A 24,906-nucleotide genomic window follows, 5' to 3' on the forward strand; every position below is an offset into this window, starting at 1 on the left:
CTTATTGGGACTGGCTCTTTTCAACTCAGTGGAAAGTAGATGATACTATAGAGTGCTTTCAGCAATCCCCACATCCTGGAACATGTGAAACATGAGGGTGTATTGGGTAACTGAAGGTACACGAGGGTACACGAGCTGGTCTGTGTGGGAGGTACCCAACCCAGGGAGATGACAGCCTTCCAGGAATGGCTGATGGCTCTAGAAAGTGCAGGCACCAATCATTACACTCTCCTGGACCCCACTGAGTCACCATAGCTGTAACTTGTAGTTGAAGTTTTCCTGTGTCCACCCAGCTCCTACATCCACTCAGACCCAAGTAAACACACAGAGACTTATATAACTTATAAACTGTATGGCCATGGCAGGCTTCTTGCTATCTAGTTTTTATATCTTAAATTATCCTATTTCTATTCATCTATAAGTTGCCATGTGGCTTGTGGCTTACCAGTACTTTTACATCTTGCTTCCTCTGTGTCTGGCTGGTGACTCCTGACTCAGCCTTCCTCTTCCCAGAATTCTCCTCTCTGCTTATCCCACCTATACCATCCTTCCTGCCTGGCTACTGGCCAATCAGCATTTTATCAACCAAATCAGAACAACACATTCACAGCATATGGAGCGATATCCGCAGCAGTAACTCATTGAATTTACAGGGAACCTACAATGTTAAGATTGGATAAAGAGTTAAAAATGTGTGTAGTACATTGAAGCTTTATGTAGTTATGACCTCTGTCTCCCTAAAATGGTGGCCAAGAATAGCCATGACACAGTGAAAAATATAAAACTCAAGCACTGACATTAATGGACCATATATATGATATATAAGAACATATATGAATATACATATTTAGAGTTGTATACTTTGTCTCTGTGATAGACTATAATGACTACCATTTAAAAATTGAATTATTCAGCTACTCATCTCAAAGTTACAATGGATTCTTAAGTGGTAAGTAGCTCATTTGAAGGTTTACTGTAAGCAAAAGCATGTTATGTCTAAATATCTAAAACTTCATAGCTATTGGGAGAAAAAAACACTTCATTAAAGTGAGGAGCCCAGAAACTCAACATGTGTAGTCAGTAATGCCCACAGTGATGAGACAGAAGTACAGTTCCTCTGAGCATGTGGACATGTTCATACTCCCACCACTGGGCACAGTGCCTGGTGTGTACAAACCCCTTACAGAAAAGGTGTTTGAACTTAAGTTCTATGAAAAAAAGGTGAATGGTTTAGCCTCTTTTTTTTTTTTTTATGAACATCTAGACTCTTCTAGAGAAATTTCTTTGGAAATATCCCATTAAACAACAAAGAACCTGTCTTAATAGACGTCTCTGTTCTCAATTTAAAATGTGGCACTATGTAATTAACAGAGGCTTTGAAACTTAGAGCAATGGAAGATGTTGCATTAAACTGGGAGGAACACTGGGAGACGTTAATAAGAAACAGAGCTCTATGGGTTGTAACTCCAGCCTTACGTGCCACCTTCAACCTCATTTCTAGGAAGGAAACATGTGACCATGTTCTGATCAAATTTCAGACTGCTTTATGTAGCTGTTCTGCAAAGGCCAAGAATTTAATGCATAGTTCCAGTTTGGACATGATGGGAAATGTTGAGACAGAACCTATTGTTAAATTATCAGACACCAATCAAGATACCATAATGCTTGGCCTAGGGCTGAGGGCAAATCCACAGTCCTTTTACATCATGTCAGAGATTTTTATGATTTCCAGGATATCCCACCCACAAGAAAGAAGGCAGAATCTAACATAAAAGAGACTTTAAAAGCTCCAAAGTTGGGGTTGGGGATTTACCTCAGTGGTAGAGCGCTTGCCTAGCAAGCGTAAGGCCCTGGGTTCAGTCCACAGGACAAAGAGAAGAACAGGGAGATAGGATGTGAGACACGTCCAGACTCTAATGTGTCCTATGAGTTTCTAGCCTGGTTTGGTCTCTTGTAGGCACCATTAAAAACTTGAGTTGCCCATGTTGAAATCCTAATAACTTTATGTATTTAGTCGAGAACAGTTGCATTTGTGAAAAAAGTCCAGCTGGGGATGGATGGCTATGAAAATCTTCAAAGATATTTTAATAACATGGGAGTCCTTGGGTTCTTAATAAACTAGAATGAAATAAAACAGCTGTGTAGGTGCATGACCATCCCAGCCATCCTTAAAGTTATTAAAATTAATTGTTGTAAAATATGCACATCATTAAATTTATCTCCACTCTTTAGATACAAAGAGCCCTGTGAGTTCTAAGCACACGCTGTACCACTCACTGGCCTGTGCTCCTGCTCCTTACTTACCTTGGTTTGTATAATTCAGCAGTGCTCTGTATATTCTCATAGCTATGAAACAGCTACATTTTCATATTTCCAAACTGAGAAGACCAGCTCCTCATTGTCCCCGAAAGCACTAGAGAGAGACGCCACAACGAAGAGGTGGGAGAGAAGGTGCAAAGATTGGGGACTGTCGGTTTCCTGCCTCTTCTTGGTACACTACCAAGTCCCTTTATCTCTTAAAATCGAGCTTGTTGCTGTGTTAATATGTATCATTGATATAATCTGCATCATTAATATGATGTGATGTGAAGAGTGAGCCTTCTAGAAAACCTAAGTATGGTGGGAAAGGAACATTATTTTTTAAAAATAATATTTATATTTTTTCTTTGACAATTTCATACACATATAAATTGTATCTTGATTATAGCTACTTCTAGTTCCCTTCTTCCACTACCCTAGACCCCCTAACATATCCCCCAACTTCCTGTTCTCTTCTTCAAACAAACAAACAAACAAACAAACGAACCAACCAGGGAGTCCAATCAGTGTTGCCCACATGCTAATGAGCCATCCAGTTGAACTTGGGAAACCTACCACCAGCCATACCCCTGGAAAAAAAAAAATGACTACACCCCCCATCAATAGCTCCTCAGCTAGGAGAGGGCCTCATGATCCCCTCCCCCAACATTCTTCTATTATAATAAACTCTAAGAGAATATTTTCTTTGAGACTACAATGGAGGGTCTACAAATAGCCTGGCAGTAAAGAGGATATACAACTCTTACAGAGAATCTGGATTTGGTACCCCACACTCATGTCAAATAACTTACGACTGCCTAAAACTCTAGTGCCAGAGAATCCAATGCCTTTGGCGTATGTAGGCACCTACACATTGATGCACATTATGTGCATCTCTCTAAGTGATGGGGTTTGATAGGTCCTCCCTATGCAGGACCTATCAATGCAGGCAGTTTGATAGGTCAGCATTGGATGTGAAGAAGACAAGGTTTTTTTTTTTTTTTTTTTTTTTTTTTAAACTCATTTCCAAATTGGGGATTTGGTGGGCAAAATAGGCAGTTACAGGAGCAGAACATAAGCATAAGTTACTCACAGTGGCCTGCTGAAACAAAGACATGATTTGCAAGGTGGTCAAAACAACATGTAGTTGAAACAAAGGTAGGGTTGCAAGATGGTTATTAACTTTTTAAAACAAAGACATGATTGCCATCCCCAGATAAGGAAGTACATTTGTAGTTAAGGTTGCAGGAGGGGCATAGTCCAATCCTTGAGAAACTAAGATTTAATCAGAAACTGGAATGAACCTAGTTTGTTTTAACTATGAGATGGTTTTGTAAGCCTAAGATGGAGGCAGGTATTCCGTTTCCTCCTTGATTTTTCCATACACAAATATTAATTTTTAGAAATAACCTTAGCATCTTACTGTACTGGCTACTTTTATAGTTGCTGTGAGAAAATTTCCAAGGGAAGTACTTAAAGAAGGAAGGCCATGCCTTGATCCACAGTTCCAGGGAACAGCCCATCATGGCGGTGCTTGAGGTGTCTGATCACATTACATATGAAGTCAGAAAGGAGCTCAGCTCACTTTCCCTTTTTTATTCAGCCCATAGGATGGTGCTGTCTACATTTAAGAATGAATCTTGCCACCATGATTCACTTAAGCTAGAAAACCACCAGAGATTTGTCTTCTAGATGATTCAAGGTTCTGCAGGCTGATAATCAAGTCAAACCACCACATTTACCTTGCTGATTATTAAAACACTATTTGGAGGCCTAGATACATGAAATAAAATTTAGGGGTTATAAGAATTCTTGTAAGAATCCAAAATATAGACTGTCAAAATTTATTTTACCAATTGTTCATATTGATGGATACATTCTCACCTACAAAGCCACTCATTTTAGTTATTGAGAATAGCATCAATTTTTACATATCCAATAGTTTTGAAAGCTTTTAGAAAGAAGTTCTCCTGAAGTGTGTGCTCAGTTTGCTCATAAGCACTGGTCTGCACTGGAGCCATACTCCATGCTCCCTCAATGCAACTTCCTTGCCTTTGAAGTGTTTAAAGTGATTAGATGAGAATCAGTACTTGGATCTCTCTATGGGAGTATTGCATTTACCAGTAGGAGAAATGCCTTTCTCTGTGGGTGGTAGGTAAACTGGGCATTTACTTGCTTTGGTGATTTTCAGTAAAACATGGGGTAGCTCTGCATGTACACTTGCATGCGGAAGAGGGAATCAGATCTTATTACAGATAGTTATGAGCTGGCATGTGGTTGTTGGGAACTGAACTCAGAACCTCTGGAAATGCAGCCAGTGCTCTTAACTGCTAAGCTATCCACATGGATCCCCATCGCTTGAGGCAACTTCAGGATATTTGAGAGGAGTTTTGGTGAGGGTCCAGTGATGATGGTATACCAGAGGCCTTAAATAGACCAATGACTCATTGCAATGAACATTTTGTGGGTTAGACTGAGTGGACAAAAGGGTATACTGTGTGACACACCGCAGCTCCCAGTGCCACTGGGATGAGTGAAGAGGTGTCGGAAAGATGAGGAGCAAGGTGGGTTTTGTTTGTTTTCTTTTGTTTTTAATTTATTTGGGGGGCCATGCTGCAGGGGTGAGGGGCAGATATGGAGGAACTTGGAAGTGAGCAGGATTGGGGTACATGATGTGAAATTTCCAAAGAATCAATAAAAAATTAAGTTAAAACAAAACAAAATAAAACAAAGAAACATGGGGTAGCTTCAAAGCCACAGTCAGTGAAAACTTAAGTCTTTGCTGTAACTAAATCATCTGGGTGGCTTATGAACAACAGAAATGTGTCTCTCCAGTTCTGGAGGTCGAGAGGCCCAACCAAGATCAATGTGTTGGTAGACTGTTTAGTATTGATGGTGGTGGCACAGTCTACTTTATGGTTCATATAATGGGACCAGCTCACTATCTCCCCCTGCTGGAAGTTCCTTATAAGGCACTTACCTCGTTCTCTTGGACAGAGCCCTCCTGACCTGACCTCCCAAACTCCTGGCCTCACTTCCTTTGTACTGTCACCTTGGAGGCTGGGTCCTGGGGGGCAGGTGAGAGTGGTAATAAACATTTAGACCACAGCAACTCATAGATGATCATAGAAGTTCACTCTTTGCCTTAAAAATGAAAATAATCTTTTATCCCATACAACACTTATAAAACCGTTGTATGTCCCAGCAAATTGTTATTGTAGGAGAGCAGAATTGGAATTTGTGCTAGCTGAGGCATGAGTGGACAGCAGTGTTCACTGACAGCCTTTGTCACCTCCTTTGACCAGAGTATGGCTACAGCACGGTGGCTGTGACATTCCTGACGTTGGGCTCTATGCTTGGGACAGCACTGGTCCTTTTCCACAGCTGTGAGGAGAACTACAGTCTTATTTTACAGCTCTTCGTGGGCTTGGCTGTGGGAACTCTCTCTGGGGATGCCCTGCTCCACCTCATCCCTCAGGTAACCTTGTTCTTTTGTGGGGGTCTGTTGGAGTTCAGCTCTGACCTGTTAAAGGGTTCTTGTGGGGGAGGAGAGAGGAATGAGGAAGTATTAGATAGAAATATAGGTGGAAATGAAAAGAAAAGACAGAGACACAGGATAGCTTTGGGAGAGCCCTGGGTCAATACCCAGCCATCTCAAGGTTTATTCCAAAGGGCTTTTTATACAGTGCCAAGGGGCGAAGCAAGAGGCCTCCTCTTTTCAAGATCAAAGCACAATATACAGCCAAGTATAGACCCTTCAAAACACCTGGTAACCACGCCTATGGCCAAATCATCCTATTATGCAGCCCTGCTGGGTAAAGCAAGATTTTCTGACCTTGAGTAAGGTCTTTTAGGGAGCCTCTGTGGGCACCTACATTCTTTCCATTGCAGATGGGCGGCATCTGGTTCTTTTTTCAATTCAATAACTTGAGATATTTATGCAAAATTTTTGGTGTGAACCTCAGTGAATAAATACAATGGCTGGGGTTTTCCTTGGAAAGAACACCTCTTGCCCCAAGCATCTTTGCACCCATGGAAGGGAAGAAAGAGATAAACAGATGTTGAGTCCATCCCCATTATCTTTGTTTTTGAAATAAAGATGGTCAGTGTAGATGAATTTCTAAATGGTCTTAGTAAATAAAAAAATATGGAGCCAGATATATGTATGGGTGAAAGCCTGGGAGAGATCAGGGAAATAGAGAAAGCCATAGCTAACCTTACCTCACCAACTTGACAGCTTCCAAATGCGAATTACTTCCTGTCTACTCACACCTATATGCCTTGATGTTCTGTCATCTAATTTGCTCTCTCTGTTCAGCTACATCACTTCCTCTTCCTGCCCAGCTCTGTCACTGTCACTTCCTATCTGTCTGTACAGACCTCCAGACCTCCATGGTTAACTAGTGTTGAAATTCAAGGCATGTATCACCACACCTGGCTCTGTTTCCAGTGTGGCCTTGAACAGACAGAGATCCAGACAGATTCCTGCCTGCCAAGTGATAGGATTAAAGGTATGCACTAACATTGAATGACTTCTATGTTATGGCTGGCTTTTGCCTCTGATCTCTAGGCAAGCTTTATTTATTAAAGCACAAATAAAATATCACCACATTTCAGCACAAATAAAATATCACCACAGGTTATTAGTTTGGATTAAGAAAGGTTCACAAGGCAAATGTCACAGGACACACACACACACACACACACACACACACACACACACAGTCTATGAGTATGATGCTGGCCTTTCTCAACTGCTTCCCTCCACCCTAATGCATCAGATCTGTTTCCCTCTGCTCTTGTGTTCTGCCTCAGAGTTTGATTTCTTGCCAATTGGATTTTTTTTTGCTTGGTTTCTGCCAGGGGGAGGTATCACGGGAAATTCAGGGCTGAAGGAAGAGGGACAGTACCATTTCTTCTAGCTTACTCCTGACTCTGGCTCTCGTACCTGCTCCAAAAGTAGCCTATAAACTGTCAGGTTGTATCTGGGGGCTCCCTCCACAGCATCACCTCTCTCAAAGTTTCAACAATGTCATTCTCTACTGTTGTCCCTTTAGAGCTACAGTGGAAATGGGTTCTTGGATGGATGTTCTCTGGGTCCCTTGTTCCTTAGCCCTGCCTGAGTCTGCCATAGTGTCATCAGTAGCATCATTGTCTTTGTGTTTGAACCCTCAGAGTAGACTTCTCTTCCTCACAATAATAATGGTGTTTGAATTTCTTTTCTTTATGTAGTGTGTATGTATGTGTGTGTGTGTGTGTGTGTGTGTGTGTGTGTGTGTGTGTGTGTGGTGTGTGTGCATGCTCATGTATATGTGCACCTACATGTATGAGTGTGTATGTATGTGTTTGGGCATGAGTGTGGTTGCTAGATATCAATACCAGTGTTTTCCTCAGTCATTCCTCATTTCACTGTTTGAGGCAGGGTCTCTCACAGAACCTGGAGCTCACCAGTTTGGTTATGCTGGCTGGCTGCTGAGTTCCAGGGACCCACCTGTCTTAGCTGCCCCAGTCCTGGGCTTACAGATATGTGCTGTGGCACTCAGGTTTGCATGTGAGTGCTAGAGATCTAAAGTCAGGTCCTTGTTTTTGTGAGGCAAGTCCTTTGCTAACAGCCCCTGGATTTCTTTCCTTAAAAGAGTCTGAAGCACCAGAAAAGTGGCTGTCTGTTGAGGTCCTCGGAGGATTTTTTATTTATCAAAAATGAAAGGACTAGACTTGAGATGTGAGCAAGGTGAGGTGGTACTGCAGAGGAGGTTGTCTGTTTGTTCTTGATAGGAATGGTGACAGCACACTAATGATCATGCCTCCCGTGAAGTAGGGAATGGTAAAAATTTCCACAAGCTGCTGGATTGCTGTTGTTGCTTAGAGGCTCAATAATTATTTGATATTCAAAAAATGGCAAAATGAGCATTGGAGAAATTAAACAAGCCACTATTGGTTTTAATTTCCCTCATAATCTAATTTTCTGGAACTATTTCAAGACTTGTGGATTGGCTCGAGGCAATGGCCACAGCCGCTTTCTAGGTCACTGCAGCAGATACAGAGATGTTTGTTGCCTGGGAGCCTGGGAAACGGCAGGAGGTTTCCTCCAAGGAGTAGTGCACAGCTGGGGAGCAAGCCTGGACTTGGGGTGCATAGGAAATGCTGCATATCTGTGCAAAAAGGTTAGCTTGTATCTATGACATCTGAAGGCAACATTTTTTCTTGAGAAAAGAGATGAGGATGAGAGTTATTAGAAAGAGGAAGAAGGATCTCCTATAAAGTGTGTTGGTGAGCTAGAGAAATCAGTGGTTCCTGAATGTGATCTAAAATTTCAAAGATCTTTACAGAAGTAAGAAAATATTCCTGCTTGATGGATTTTATCATTGCTAAATTTGTTCAACCTAAAGATCTATGTCTTAACTTGAGATTGTGAGTTGTTCTTTTATCTAATTGTATAACATTATAATGCTCCCAACTTTATGAAATGTTGGTCATATGAGTATCAGGTGAATGTACATTAGTGTTATTACCAAACAAGTTAGTACAAGGAGACCACTATATTCTGTTTTTTAGTTGTCATTGCATGTATGTGCTTACACATGTATACATGGTATCCACTGGGGATTGGTTCTGAGACTCCTGATGATACAAAAGCTCACACATGCAAGGCTCTTTATGAAAAGTTGTATAGAACTTGCATATATCCTATGTATAGCTTATTGCTTTAAATAATTTAGATCACTCACAATATGTAATACAATGTAAAATAACTGCAATACTATAATTTTCAGAGAATAATATAGTGAAAAATTTAGTTATTTTTTTCTGAGTATTTTCATTCTATAATTGATGTGTATATATAACCCCAAGACTATATTATATATATTACATAAACATAAATAATATATATGCATCTGTAATTTCAATTTTCTTTATTTGGAACTCAGAAACATCCTATTTCTACAAATCCCTGAGCTATTTCACAAATTGCTATCTTTTGGGAAAGGTGATAATTACTTACAAACAATCATAAAGTCAATGAGGGACTGGGTGAATGGAATGAGTGAGTTAATTTGAGGGAATCTCACAATGCCCTTCAGACTACTGATAACACTCCTGGTCACACTGTAGGTGGAGTTTCTCTGTGTCCCAGTAGTCAGCTCTGTCCCACTAGCTGGCTTCCAAACAACCACACTGAGAATTATTATTATTGATTATAAATGCTTGGCCGATAGCTTAGGCTTGTTTTTTAGCTAGCTCTTATAAATTAAATTAACCCATTTCTATGAATCTGTGTGCTGCCCTGAGGCTTGTTTACCTCATTTACAAAACTCCTCATCCTGTTTGCTCTGCTTCTCATGCTGTTTCCCTCAGACCTCTGCCTTCTCCTCAGCATTCTCTCTGCCTAGCTCCTGGCCAATTAGCTTTTTTATTAAACCAATGGCTATAGCCCATGAATCAGTGAACAATTGTGCGTCTGGCCATTTCTCCTTCCAAGCAAAATGTATGACCATGTGTACTGCCAGAAGTTCTACCCAGTGTGAAGATTTCTCTTCACCAGCATCTTTTAGTGTTGTCCCCAGAAAAGGGTTGCAGTGCTGCAGCTGTCCAGTTGTGAGTGGTACCTGCATAACATGCAGAACCATCAGTAATTCAGGTTTTTTCCTCAGTCGGCAGATCACAGGGAACACCCCACTGACACTAAAGGTGCTTACCTGACATCAGACAGCATTATGTAATGGATGTAGAAATGAGAGGTATTTAGGCAACTTCTTCATGTAACGTTCCTGTGCCTTTAGGACCTGCTCAGGCCCAGTCATGTGTGTACCACTTACCTTTAGTAATAGATTGCTGCTGGGAATATTCTACTTTATAACTTGGTGGGTCAGATAACACCCAGCTCATGACAGGTAGCTCAGGCTGTATGGTAACTTGGTGGCCCATTGTGAGAGGTCTAGTTTTCACTGAGACCATATAGCAGGCAAAGAGCTGTCTCTCAAAGGGAGAATAGTTGTCTGTGGATGATGATAAAGCCTTGCTTCAAATCCCAAAGCTGCATTGAGGTAGATCAATTCCCATCTTCCTGAGGTACCAGCACATTGATTTCCACAGTGGCTCTGTACAAGTTTGCAATCCCACCAACAATGATGAGTGCTCCCTTTACTCCACATCTTGGCCAGCGTGAGCTGCTTTTGGTTTTATCGAACTTAGCCATTCTGACAGATGTAAGATGAAATCTCAAAGTAGTTTTGGCTTGCATTTCCCAGATGACTAAGGATGTTAAACATTTCTTTCAGTGTTTTTTTTGGCCATTTGAGTCTTCTCTATTGAGAATTTTGTTTAGATTTACACCCAATTTTTAAATTGGGTTATTTGTTTTCTTGATATCTAATGTTTTGAGTTCTTTATATATTTAGATATATTATATATTAGCTAATATATTATATACATTAGCCCTCTATCAAATGTGTAGTTGGTAAAAGTATTTTTCCGTTCTGTAGGTTGTCACTTTGTCCAAATGACACTATCTTTTCCTGTACAGAAGTGTTTCATTTTCATGAGGGCCCATCTATTAATTGTTGATCTTAGTGCCCATATTAATGGTGTTCTGTTCAGAAAGTCTTTTCCTGTGCAGTGTGTTCAAGGCTATTCCCCACATTCACTTCTGTCAGGTTAGTGTATCCAGTTTTACATTGAGGTTTGATCAATTTGGAGTTGAGTTTTGTGCAAGGTTGTAAGTATGAGTCTGTTTGGGTTCTTCTACATGAAGTCCTCCAGCTTGGCTAGGGTCATTTGTTGAAGATACTGTCTTTTCCCCAATCTGTACCTCTGGCTTCTTTATCAAAAATCGGGTGTCCATGGGGATGTGAGTTTATGTCTGGGTCCTCAAATTTGATTTTGTTAATTGACATTTTTGTTTTTGTGCCAATATCATGCTATTTTTATTATAATTGCTTTATAGTACTACTTGAAATCTGATATGATGATACCTTCCATAGTTCTTTTATTATTCAGGATTGTTTTAGCTATCCTGGGATTTTTGTGTTTCCATATGACACTGAAAAACTGTCCTTTTAAGATCTGTGAAAAATTGTGTTGGGATTTTGATGGGGGTTGCATTGAATCTGTAGATTGCTTTTGGTAGGATGGCCATTTTTACTTTGTTAATCCTACTGCTCTATAAGAAACCTTCAATTTCTTAAAGTTTTTATTATAACAAGTCTTTCATTTGCCTGGTTAGAGTCACCATAAGATATTTTACTTTATTTGAGGTTATTATGAAAAGTGTTGTTTTCCTGATTTCTTTCGCAGTCTGTTTGTCATTTGTATTTAGGAGGGCTATCCATTTTTGTGAGTTAATTTTGTATCCAGCTACTTTGCTGAAAGTGTTTATTAGCTGTAGGAATTTTCCAGTTGATTTTTTAGGGTCACTGATGTGTACTATCATATCATCTGCAAGTGAATATACTTTGACTTTTTCATTTCCAATTTGTATATCCTTGATCTCTTTCAGTTGTCTTATTGCTCTAGCTAAGACTTTAATTACTATATTCAATAGTTATGGGGAGAGAGTGGATAACATTTTCTTGTGGCTGGTTTTAGTGGAATTTGCTTTGAATTTCTCTCCATTTAAGTTTTTTGTTGGCTATGGGCTTTCTTTAAACTGCCTTTATAATTTGAGGTATGTCCCTTGTATCCTTAATCATTTGTTGAATTACGTATGTTGAACCATGTGTGTATCTCTGGGATGAAGCCTACTTGATCATGGTGGATGATCCTTTTGATGTGTTCTTGGATTCAATTTGCAAGTATTATACTGAGAATATTAACATTTATGTTCATAAGGGAAATTGGTCTGTAATTCTTTCTTTGTTAGGTCTTTAGGTGGTTTCATTATCAGGGTAACTATGTCCTCATAAAGTGAGTTTTCATGTCAAAACATTGGCAATGTTACTTCTGTCTCTATTTTTGTGGAATAATTTGAGGAGTATTGGCATTAACTCTTCTTTGGAAGTCTGGTAAAATTCTTTACTGAAACCCTCTCAGATTGGCTTATTTGGAGGGGGTGGGTGGGAGACTTTTAATTACTACTTCTATATCACTAGGGATTATAGGTCTGTTTAAATTGCTTATCTGATCTTGATTTAACTTTAGTAAGGGATAAGTATTAAGAAAATGTCTTTTAGATTTTCCAATTTTTTGGAGTACAGGTTTTTAAAGTATATCTTTGTGATTCTCTGGATTTCTTTGATGTCTGTTGTTTTGTCCCCCTTTTCATTTCTAATTTTGTTAATTTGTATATTCTTTCCCTCCTTTTTGTTCATTTGGATAAAGCTTCATTAATCTTATTAATTTTCTCAAGCAACCTGTTGGAAGGCTTATGCTGGTCAGAGGTTGCAATCTATCATGGCCTGGCAGCTTTCTCCAAAGCTTGGCAACATAAGGATGCTCCCTTGCCCCACACCTCTGTCCCCAGTAAGACTTCCTGCTCTGTACCTGCTCTTACCTAAAGAATGTTTCTGGGACCCAGGACTGACCTTATCTGAAAGCTGTCTCTAAGCCTAGATGCCTGGTTTATCTTTAGTGTGACCCTTGGCACAGTTTCCTGCTAGAAGCCTTTTCCTGCTGCACATATGGTAACTAAGATTTGTACTAGGAGCTTTGCTGTAGGACCCTGTTGCCACACATGAAGTCTTTTTTTTGTTTTTTTTTTTTTTGTTGTTGTTGTTTTGTTTTGTTTTGGTTTGGTTTCTCTGTGTAGCTTTGAGCCTTTCCTGGATCTCGCTTGGTAGACCAGGCTGGCCTCGAACTCACAAAGATCCACCTGCTTCTGCCTCCTGAGTGCTGGGATTAAAGGCATGCGCCACCACCGCCCGCAAAGTCTTATAAAAGGAGTGTGCCACTTAATGCAAATTTGTCCCTAGACTCCCCAATCCTACATATGTCCTATACTCTGGAATAAAGCTGAGCTGATTCACCAAAGTCTTCTCCCAGAGGGCTGTAGCCATTGTACCCACAGCCTTCTGAACCCTGTTTCCTGCTTCTGCTTCCTCCTCCATCATGGACCAATACACCAACAATCCCAAGGAAGAAGCAAAATCCTAGAACCAAGTGTTTGTTTCATTGATTTTTTTGTATTGTTCTCTTTGTTTTCATGTTATTGATTTCATCCCTGAGTTTAATTATTTCTTGTCCTCTACTCCTTTTAGGTGTGATTTCTTCTTTTTTTTTGTTCTAGAGCTTTCAGGTAGGCTTTTTAAATGACGAGTATTCAATCTAGTATTAGATCTCTCTAGTTTTCTTATGTAAACACTTAGTGCTATGAACTTGCCTCTTAAAACTACCTTCATTGTGCGCTGTAAATTAGGGAATGTTGTATATTCATTTTATTCAGTTCTAGAAAGTCTTTAATTTCTTTCTTGACCAACTTTTTATTTAGTAGAGAGTCATTCAACTTTCATGAGTTTGTAAGCTTTCTGTTGTTTCTGTTGTTGTTGTTGTTGTTGATATTCAGTTTTAATCCATGGTGGTCTGATAGGATGCAGGGTGTTACTTCAGTTTCCTTGTATCTATTGAGACTTGATTTGTGCCTAATTATATGTCAGTTTTGGAGAAAGTTTCATGAGATGCTGAAAAGAAAATATATTCCATTGTGTTTGGGTGGACGTGTTTGGCACAGTTAGCTCCAGCATTTCTCTATTTAGTTTTTGTCTAGATGACCTGTCTATTGGCAAGAGTGAGTACTGAAGTCTCCCACTATCAGTGTGTGAAGATCAATATGAGATTTAAGCTGTAGTGATGTTTCTTTTATGACCTTGGGTTCTGTTGTCTTTGGTGCATACATGTTAAAAATTGCAATGACCTCTTGGTGGATTTTTTTTCCCTTTCTTGAGTATGTAGTATCATTTTTCATGTCTTCTGATGAGTGTTGGTGTGAAGTGTATTTTTTCAGATATTAAAATGGCTGCATCAGCTTGCTTTATAAGTCCATTTACTTGGAATAGTTTTTCCATCATTTACCCTGTGGTGATGTCTATCCTTGATGTTAAGGTGTGTTTCTTGGTTGCAGCAGAAGATGGATTCTGTTTAGCATCTATTCTGATAATCTTCTGTGTGTTTTTTTTTTTTTTTTTTTTTTTTTTTTTTTTTTTTTTTTTTTTTTTAGCTGAGGATCAAACCTAGGGCCTTGTGCTTGCTAGGCAAGTGCTCTACCACTGAGCTATATCCCCAACCTGTGCTTTTTTTTTAAACTGGGCAGTTGTGATCATTGATGTTGAGAGAGATTGGCAAGGATTAGTGTTTTTTGATTACTGCTGTTTTGATGTTGTCTCTCTCTCTCTGTCTCTTTCTGTGTGTGTGTGTGTGTGTGTGTGTGTGTGTGTGTGTGTGTGTGTGTGTGTGATTTCCTATCTTTTGATTTGCTGGTCTGGAATTACTTATTTCTTGTGTTTTCTTGGGTGTGGTTAACCTCTTTAACTTGGAGTTTTCCTTCTGGCTCCTTCTATAGGGCTAGATTTGTAGATATTTATTGCTTAAATTTGGTTTATTGTGAAATGTCTTATTTTTTCTACTTATTATGTTGAAAATTTTGCTGGGTATAGTAGTCTGGACTGGCATCTGTGGTCTCCTGGAGTTCTCAGCACATCTGTCCAGGCCCTTCTGGCTTTTTGATTCTCCACTGAGAAGTCAGGTATTAGTGTAATAGGTCTGCCTTTATATGTTACTTGGTCTTTTTTCATTGCAGCTTTTAATATTCTTTCTTTATTCTGTATGTTTAGTGTTGTGATCATTTTTTGCCAAGGGAATTTTCTTCTCCCTCATCTATTTGGTGTTCTTTATGCTTCTTGTACCTTGATAGCATCTCTTCTTTAGGTTAGGACCAGTTTCTGGGACTTTGACCTGGCTTCTTCTCCTTCCTCTATTCCTATTAGTCTTAGATTGGTCTTTTCACAGTGTCCCAGATTTCCTGGATGTTTTGTGCCAGGATTATTTTAGATTTAACATTTTTTTTTTTTTTGGTCAAGGCATCTATTTCTTCTATCATATCTTCAATACCTGAGATTCTTTTTTCCTATCTCTTGCATTCTGTTGGTGGTGCTTGTCTCTGAGGTTCCTGTTTGGGTTTCTAGATTTTCATTTCCAGATTTTCTTCAGTTTGAGTTTCCTTTGTTGATTCTATTTCCACTTTCAGATCTTGAAATATTTTATTCATTTCCTTTCACTGTTTATGCTTTTGTAGATTTCTTTAAGGTGTTTATTAATTTCCTCTTTAAGGACTCTATCCTAGTTATACAAGCTTTATGAAAGTCTTTGTCAAGCCAGGTGGTGGTGGTGCATGCCTTTAATCCCAGCACTCGGGAGGCAGAGCCAGGAGGATCTTTGTGAGTTCGAGGCCAGCCTGGCCTACAGAGCGAGATCCAGGAAAGGCACAAAGCGACACAGAGAAACCCTGTCTCAAAAAACAAAAACAAAAACCAACCAACCAACCAACCAAACAACCAACCAACCAACCAACCAAACAAACAAACAAACGAAAGAAAGTCTTTGTCTTGTGCTTCAGTTATGTTGCAGTTTTCAGGGTTCACTATGGTAGGGTACTGGACTCTAGTGGAGACTTTCTGTCCTGGTTGTTATTGATTGTGTTTTTACACTGGTGTCTAGACATCTGGGCTTGGTAGATTGTATTTCTAGGTGCTGATATCTGGTTTTGTCTTTGTTGGATGAGTGTTTTGTTTCTTGGTTTCTGTTGCCATCTCTGGTTCTTCAGTTGTGGTGGCTGTGTGGTGTCTGTTAAGAAATTCTTCTGGGATATGATAGGAGTAGCTACTGTTGGATCCTGGTAAAATGTATGTTAGGAGGTAACACATAGGGATGGGCATAGGCTAGGATAGGGAGCTGAGGAAAACCACAGGATAAAGGCTGGGTGTTCCTCCAAGATCTGCTTAGTCCCCTGGCAGTGGGGGTAGAGAGTAAGTGAGGAGAGGCCACAAACTGTCTGCTAAGGAGCTGAAGAGAGCCTGAGGGATTGGATATGGAGGAGGGAACGGAAAGTAAAGACTTGAAGCGTGCCTGCCTGTTTCTCTGGTATGATTGACTGGTGGGTTCCTAGAGAAAGTCTGCTGGAGTGGGGGCTGGAATGACAGAATGAGTGGGGAGGAAGATTGACGAGAAGATCTGAGTTATCTGCTGGAGACAGAGACAGAGAAGAAAGGGGGCAGCACATGGTTTGCCACAGAGATGGGGGTAAAACTAAGAGACGAGAGCATTGGATTTGGAGGAGAGGATGGAGTAGTGAAGAGCTGCCCTTAGGTCACCAGCTTCCCTGGCTAGAGTGGGGACTGGGATAAAGTGATAACTAGAGCAAAGAAAGGTTGGAGGAGAAGATCTGTGTGTTCAGCTGGAGATGGGGGGCAGGGAAGGAGGTGAAGACGCAGTGGGAGGTCTGTTACAGAGCTGGGGGTGCCAAGTGGGGTTGGATTTGGAGGAGAGGAGGAATAGTGAAGATCTGCAGTTAGCTTCCCTGCTTCCCTGGCAGGAGTAGCCTGTGGGTTGCCAGGTAGTGCCTGCTGGAGTTGGGAGGCTGGGTAAGGTAATGAGTACAAGAGAGACATTTGGAGGGGAAGATCTGTGTGATCCACTGGAGATGGGGGCAGAGGGGAAGTGAGGCCACAGCAAGTGTTCTGCCACACAGCTAGGGGTCAGACTGGGAGCTGGATTTACAGAAGTGGAGGGAGAAGTGAAGTTCTGTTGTTCGCCTACCTGCTTCCCGGGCCTGAATCTTTTCTTTCTTTCTTTCTTTCTTTCTTTCTTTCTTTCTTTCTTTCTTTCTTTCTTTCTTTCTTTCTTTTTTAAGGTTCTTGGTTTACATAAGCAGGAAGCCCCAGAGCTTGGACATTTCCATGAAAGCCAGAGTCCTATTTGGAAGCTGTTAGGATTGCTTGGAGGCATCCACGGATTTTTCTTGATAGAAAAATGTTTTATCCTTCTTGTGTCACCAAATGCCAAGGTATATGTCTCCTTTATCCTTTGCTTTGAGGTTTTATTATATTTATATTGATTTCAGAAATGCTCATTTAAATGTAAAAGTAAACAGTATGTTGTAGTGCATGCCTTTCATCCCAGGTATTTTAGAGGCTGACAAGAGGATCACAATTTCAAGGCCAGCCTGGGCTACGGAGCAATAATCTTTCTTTAAAAATACAAATAAATAAATAAATAAATAAATAAATAGGGAGACTAGGGATGTAGTTCAACTTACAGTGCTTGCTTATCATGCACAAAGCTCTGAGGGTTTGAGTCTCAGCACTATATGAACTGAGCGTGATAGTATAAGACTATAACCCCATCACTTAGAGGGTGGAGGATGGCGGATCAGTTCAAGGTCATTCTCAGCTATAGAGAGACTTCAAGGCTAGCCTGGGCTATCTTTAACTAACTAAATTAATTCACTATCTAATTAATTTAAAGATTAATAAAACTTAAAAACTGGAAATCGGTTTGGTGGTAGAGTGCTTGCTTTGTATGTGCAAGGGATTGATCCTCAGTCCTGGGGAAAAATTAGTGACATTTCCATGAATTCGTCTATGTAAGGGAAGACACAGCAGTTTCAACAACCTACAGCTCATCTGACTAACATGTTCTTCTTAAACGATAGTTATTATGCTTTTTAAAAGCCCGTTATTGGGCAGTTAGTATCCTTGCTGAAGTCTTTGGTTTTACCCTCAAGACTGGTTTAAAATGTTGATCATTTCAGATTTGGGAAGTGTGAGGGCCTAACGTCCACAAAGCAGTCCTCTGACCTCCACAGAGGTGCTGCGTCTCATGTGCTCGAGATACATTTAGCAATAGTAATAATAATGACAACACAATTTTAAGGTCCGTGTTATTACACACAATAAAAGGAACACAAATGTTCAAATGTTCACAAATGTTTAATTGAATAATAATGTACTTGGGGAGACATTATGTTTGTAGTTCCATGATGAAATACAATTTGATAATAGTTTTTGTACCTATATCAGAAAGAATTAAAATTCAATTTTTCTGCAATTATAATTTTTAGTAAATAAACCAATAATATTAAACTACTTCCATTTCAACCTCTTTCAGTCACAGCTAGACTTTCTGAAGTCACATTGTTAATGTGTTCTGAGAATGTGCAATGTTTTTCCAAGGTGAGATATTTTAATAAATGTTTATCACTATAAGATTTTCTAGGTAGTTTTTTTCATGCGTCTTCTCCAAAACTTCGATAAGCTAAATGATAGAGCATGGAACTAAAAAAGTCTACATATGTGTGCTTCTGGCCTCTGACTAATTTTGAACTGTCCCCATCCTGCAGGGCCTGCCATTGGTAAATGGACATGTGGGACATGGCCACCACTTTGCACTCAACCCTGAATTAAATGACCAGTCAGGTGGAGGCAAGTCTGTTTCGACCATCCAGCTGGTAGGTCACGGGTCTGAAGTGGTCTATAGTTTCAGCTGCCTTTTCTGTATGCTTGCGTGCTTAGAAGAAGCTCAGTGGGGTAAATGAGCAGGACCTCCTCCCAATTTGCCTGCTCTTGACCATGAGAAACACTGTTTGGAAAAATTTGCCAAGCACCTTCCTTCCTTCCTTCCTTCCTCCCTCTCTCCCTCCCTCCTTCCCCTCTCTTTCTTTCTCTCTCTCTCTCCCCCTCTCTTTTTCCTTCCTTCCTTCCTTTCACACAAAACACAATATCCACAGATAATGTGTTAATTCACCGCTGTCTGAATTGTGAAACACCCATGGATCAGATTGACATAATAATTTTCATCATTTTAGTTACTTGTTTTCACAAGCCAGTTGACCTTTGGGTTTTCCATTTTGTATAATTCTAAGTCATTTTTTGGATAATGAAAATAAATGTTGGGCAAAGGATTTGCTAATCTGTCTAGGAAGAGAATGTTCATTTTATAATCTAAGAGAGAACCTATTTTGTCTAGTGATGTGTGTCATAGTAAGTACCATTGATGCGAATGGATTTCTCACAACAAAATTTTCCATATTAATTTAAAAAGTAAAATTCCAATCAAGTTCAAAAATATTCTCATTCTAGTTCTTAAACAAAAAAAATATAGGGACAGGGCAAATGGGAAATAACATACATCTGTAAACTTGTGAGCCTGACTTTTGTATGGAGGTCGAAGTTCAAGGAGAAGCCCTAAGGGAAGAGATGCTAGACACACATGTAGTAGACACACAGCATGGGGAATGTAGCCAAAGACTGCAGAACTAATGTTAACTCCGAGATGGGAACATAAAAGAATTCCCTTAAAAGTGATTCTAATTCTCTCTGCATATATGAAGCAATTGTGTAGCTTGATCTATTTGTTGGACTCCTGGTAATTGGAGCAGGGGCTGTCCCTGGTGCTTTGACTGGCTCCTGGGAATCCATTCCTCATGTTGGGTTGCCTTGCCCAGCCTGAATACAGCAGGAGGTACTTGGTCTTACACAGCTTGGTAGGCTGAGCTTTGCTGATGCACAGGGGAGGCCAGACCCTTTCTGAGTAGTGAATTGGAAGGCCAGAGGGGAAGAATGGAAAGGGAGTGGGAGGAGAGGAGTGAGGGGAGTCTGGGTCAGGATGTGAAATAAATAAATAAACTAAAATTATTTTAAAGCTGTTATGGTGATACACACCTTTAATCCCAGCACTGCAGAGGCAGAAGCAGGTTGACCTCCTTGAGTTCAAGGCCAGCCTGATCTACATAGTGATTTCCTAGCTACCTGCATAGTGAGGCCCTGTCTCAAAAAAGCATAATAATAATGATGTTGATGATAATAATTAGTTAATGAAATAGAAATTCTTTTAATGTTTTAGTATATTTATTGTTCAGTTACATTAAAATGTGGTGTGACAGAGGATAACTTGAGTCTAGGATTAGTTTGAAAAATCATATTCCTGTTAGCTTTATTATTGGGGTTGAAATGAGGGGTCTGGAGCTCCAACATCTGTGAAAGCAAGTCTCTGAAGATGACTCAATGAGCGCTGAATTGTCTGGACATGCCTAACCCTAACATAATTACAATTCATTTTGCATTTAAGCACAGGATTGAAAGAAAAATTGAGTTAATATCAGATTGATGGGTTTGATTTTCTTCCTTTTTCTTTTTTTGGAAAGTGTAGGTCTATAAAAGAAGGAATTTTTATTATTTCTCCTCATGTATAAGGTCTTGGAGGTTTGCCTCTAAATTCCATTATACTGTGAGATGATATATAGATTTCAGGTAAAGTGTATGACATAAATATTTGAGACTATATCTGTTAGTAGAACCATACAGTACATGTCTGGATAAGGTATAAATAGCATACTGGCTTTTTCCCCTATACTCAGTCATTTCAGGCAAGGAGATATGCTGTGTCCTACAGCCCCCCCTTTCTTAGCCCTCCTTCTCCCCAAATAGTCCATCTTTTGAACAGTTGCTATTATTTTAACCTGTGAACTTCAGCTTTACTTTTATGTAACAATGACAATGATACCTTAAGTTTTTGTCTTATGTTAAATTGTTGTCAGTTTCCACAACTTTGGCCGATAGAACGATATGCATCACTTTTTAAAGGAAATATTTAGTAGTGGATAAAATGTATCCTTGGTGATATTCCATTCATACAGCTAAGGGAAAGTCATAATCCGCACTGGGGTGAGACTTTTTGGTGATGTAACTGTTGTGGGTCACTCACGCTCCTCTAAGTATCCCCTCATTCAAGTGCCTAGAAGTAAGCCAACAAGCTGGGCTTTGGGGGAATGGTTATTTTAAAAGTGTCCTCTTGTAACTTAGAGTAAGATCTTAAGTACAGAACAGAGACTGGAGATCAGAAACTGAACTACACCCACTCCAATTTCTGAAATTAGAATCTTAACTTGTGCACATGGCCATTTCAGAATCTCATAAAGTTGAAAGCTTTGAATAGTCTAGTTGTCTTTTGTGTCTATTGTTTGACCTTGTATATGGACAAAATCCTCTCACTGCCTGACGATAAGAGAGCACTGTGCTAAACAGAATGACAGAAGACTTTGGCTTTACTTGGCTTTTTCTTCTCTAGCCAAAGTGCACCATCCACTTATGGACTGAGAAATGATAAATCCAAGGACAGCCTTCAGGAAACATGCCAAACCAGGTCAAGGACTATTTTCTAAACTTTTGTCTTTAGTAAAGGCTTAAGTAACTTAGAAGTTTTGCATGAACAACAGGTTAGCTCAGACGCATCAGTCCTCTGTGGAGGATGTAGTTTCTGCCTACACATGGGTAGTACAAAGTTTATGTTCTCCTCGTAGACCTCGTTCTACTTTGTATGTTGTATATGTAAGATGGCAGTTCTAATATGGATCTGGAGTAGTAAAATGTTTTTAAATGTCAATGAACTCTTTAGATGTTTCACATTTCAACCTAATGTGAGTTACTCACTCTTCATTAATTATATTTTAATTTAACATAGAAAGGCCCAGAAGATTCACAGACAGCTGAGCTACCCATTGGCGATGTGTTAACTTCCAACAGAAAATGTGAGTCCCAATTTTATGCAGTTAAAATTTGAATATTAAAAAGTGACACAGAAAGAGGTTATATCTGTTTTTAAACAAATATGTCAAAACCAACAAGATTGCATAGTGGGTCTCTATTTTATGATGAAAAGGTTTGCAATAAGATCACCAGTAAGCACCCATTCTTGTCTGCCTCCTAAGAACACCACCTACCAATATTAACTTCATTCCATTCTTTACAATTGATTTCTTCAATTATTTAATGCCACTTTCTGAAATCTTCCATCAGGGTATATGCATATGTATTTTCTAGGGTTCTTTTAAAATCAAACTTCTATTGTATTCAAGACCTTTAATTCACTATTATTTGTTGTTGTTGTTTTTTTTTTTCCTGAGACAGAGTTTCTCTGTAGCTTTGGTATCTATCCTAGAACTCACTGTGTAGGCCAGGGTGGCCTCAAACTCAGAGATCCACCTGTCTCTGCCTCCAGAGTGCTGGGATTAAAGGCGTGTGCTACCATGGCCCAGCTAATTCACTGTTACTTATGGAGGCAGAATTACATTCTTATTTTCTCTCAGGAGCTGTCTCATTTGTTACACTGTCACTGAAACAGCAACATCTCAGTCAGTGGTTTTCACTCATGTCTTATTCTAGGACTCATTTATTTGTCTGAATGTTACCTATAAATATTTATTTCTGTGATTTCCTCACTTAATTTATTTCTGTTGTGGGAGGAAGATTTTTATTTGAGACAGGGTCTCACCTTCTAGCTAGTCTGGCCTGGAACTCATTACGTAGGCCAGCTGACTGTCACTCATGGCAACCCTCTCGCCTCAGCCTCCTAAGAGCTGGACACACAGTTGTAAACCATCATGCTTGGTTTGTCTCTCTTATTTCTGAATTTAACATATGTACTTTCTGACTTCGTTCTTCTTTGCTTATGTTTCTGGATAAGGCTTTGAAGTTTTGTTTGTGTTTGGTGTGATTTCATCAGTTGCTCTTCCACCTGCCCTTTTCTTATTTATGTTACTTTTTTGTGACAAAAACTTTGTAATGTTTGAATGCTAGTCAGTCATAACTAGCTATTCCAGTTCTACCATAGTAAATTAGGTGATCAAATATAGAAAGTTATCATGGAAAGAAAACGTCTATATAGCTTTTTATATGTGAGGTACTGTGGTAAACACTTGGTATGGATGATCTCACTGGATTCTCCCATAGCACCATGAAGTAAGAGTAAGTACTGTGAAGGAAGTAAGTACGAATGAGGAAACCAGTTGTTAGAGAAGTTACACAGCTAGTGAGCTCTAGCATCCAGGAACAAAGGCAATGATGTTATTGCTTCAAAATTTCCTCATGATCATCCATGCATACATAGATGGATTCTCTCAATTCTTTTATTCATTCAAGATGTATTTTGGGCTGTAGCTCAGTGGTAAAGCATTTGCCTAGCATGTATATGGCCCTGGATTTGATCACAAGCCTGAACAAAATAGTCTGAAGATGTGCTATGCTTGAGGCTTTGTGTATGTACTGGAGAAGAGAATAAGCACCTCTTCATTGCCTGTAGTTTGCCATGTAGCTTGGAACGCAAATACTAATCTGTGTAAGTAATAAACGCATATTACTACCATAGATGTTATTATGACAGTACTTGCTTTGTTTTAGCTTTACTAAGTCTTGTAATTTACTAATTTGATTTAAAATGTGTAATTTCATATTCTGTACCATTCTGCTTCCATGGCATTGTTTAATTCTTTTGTAAATATCTTTAAAAATGTTTTATGTATGTGAATATTTTGTCTGTGTGTGTGTCTTTACTCCTTATGAGTGCAGTGTCCTTGGTGGTCAGAGGAGGGTGTCAGAGCCCCTAGAACTGGAGTTAAAGATGGTTGTAAGTCACCAAGTAGGTACCAGGAATCAAACTTGGGTCCTCTGGAAGAGTGGCTAGTGTTCCTAACTGCTGAGCCATCTCCGCAGCTCAAGGATATTATTTAATCCTTGTATAATTTTTAGTCTCAGCATGAATTTGGAGTATTTGGCACAGAGAGGGTCTATGTCAGGCTTTGTTGATTTTACTTTTGCAATAAAGGAAAGGGGTGGGGATATGCCAAGTCAAATTAGGAGCAGAGTGTGGAAACCACACCAGGGAGCAACAGCCATTTCATGCCAGTCATCTTCCCACTGCAGGTATCATGCTTGGCATAAAGAATAATGAACAGTGAATAAGCCCAAATTAGAACACTCAGCTGCCATTTGCCAAGGAAACACTGAGTTAGCTTCGACGATGTGGTCATTACTTTCATGTTGCCTCGTTGGTAGGACTCAACTTGTATTTCAGAAGAAAGGATGTGAAAATCCTCTCCACAGTCTGATTTAAATAAGCAAAACCCCAAATTGGATTAGTTCTAGCCCATGCTTCATGGCAGAGAAGCTCAGATAGTTCAGATATGCGTGACTCTGAAGACTGCCAGGTGCATGAGCAAACGTGAAATATTGTATTTTGGTGTCAAGTATATTAAATTGTCAGAAAATGCTTATCTCCCATTAAATGCATAAAAGATCATGCTGAATATACATAGATGTGTGGTGTGTTGTTGTTGGTTTACATGCAAATGTGTGGATTTGACTTGTGTCTTCTTACCTTTCCATACTGTGCTGTTTAGAAGCCTGTAAATGGAGATAATAAAGTAACAGACAATGAAAATAGGCCATACAGTTTCCTAGAAAGGGCTAGATTGCTGAACATCTTGCACTTGAATGTATTCAATCAGTATCAAAACTACATGTAGGCATAAGGAAAACACGATTTTATTTGCAGGTAGCTCTGATATAATATATCACTTTAAATTCAATTATTTTGTAAAAAGAAACTTTGTTCTTGAAAACTGGCAGGAACAGCTAAGTGATATGATAGTGTCATTAGAGGCTGAGAACTTTCAGGCAATGTTGGAGTGAACCTCCTGAATTCAAAAATTTGGTATTTTTCCTGTGTGTTTATAATGACTTCCTGAACTTTCTCCAGTTTAAATCAAGGATTAAATAAATTAGTAATCTCTGAAAAAGGTGTAGGTTTGTTCTTTACTTTTGTTCTCCAGACTGGAGATTAAACCTAGTC

At 39.5% G+C, this 24,906-nt stretch overlaps 1 protein-coding gene across 6 annotated transcripts in view; it reads left to right on the plus strand.

Annotated features, from left to right (window-relative positions):
- The window catches only part of Slc39a12 (solute carrier family 39 member 12), an 80,440-nt gene that overhangs the window by 28,284 nt on the left and 27,250 nt on the right, over positions 1–24,906 (plus strand). For 3 of the 6 annotated variants that reach the window (XM_036187689.1, XM_036187688.1, XM_036187691.1), the window contains 4 exons: positions 5,604–5,776; positions 17,135–17,287; positions 18,623–18,730; positions 21,742–21,808. In XM_036187689.1, the coding sequence (XP_036043582.1) occupies positions 5,604–5,776; positions 17,135–17,287; positions 18,623–18,730; positions 21,742–21,808 (501 nt within the window). The remainder of the gene's footprint in view (positions 1–5,603; positions 5,777–17,134; positions 17,288–18,622; positions 18,731–21,741; positions 21,809–24,906) is intronic. The other 3 variants (XM_036187690.1, XM_036187692.1, XM_036187693.1) reach the window with 3 other exon arrangements.

This window comes from Onychomys torridus, chromosome 5, assembly GCF_903995425.1.
Source record: "Onychomys torridus chromosome 5, mOncTor1.1, whole genome shotgun sequence".
Classification (NCBI taxonomy): domain Eukaryota; kingdom Metazoa; phylum Chordata; class Mammalia; order Rodentia; family Cricetidae; genus Onychomys; species Onychomys torridus.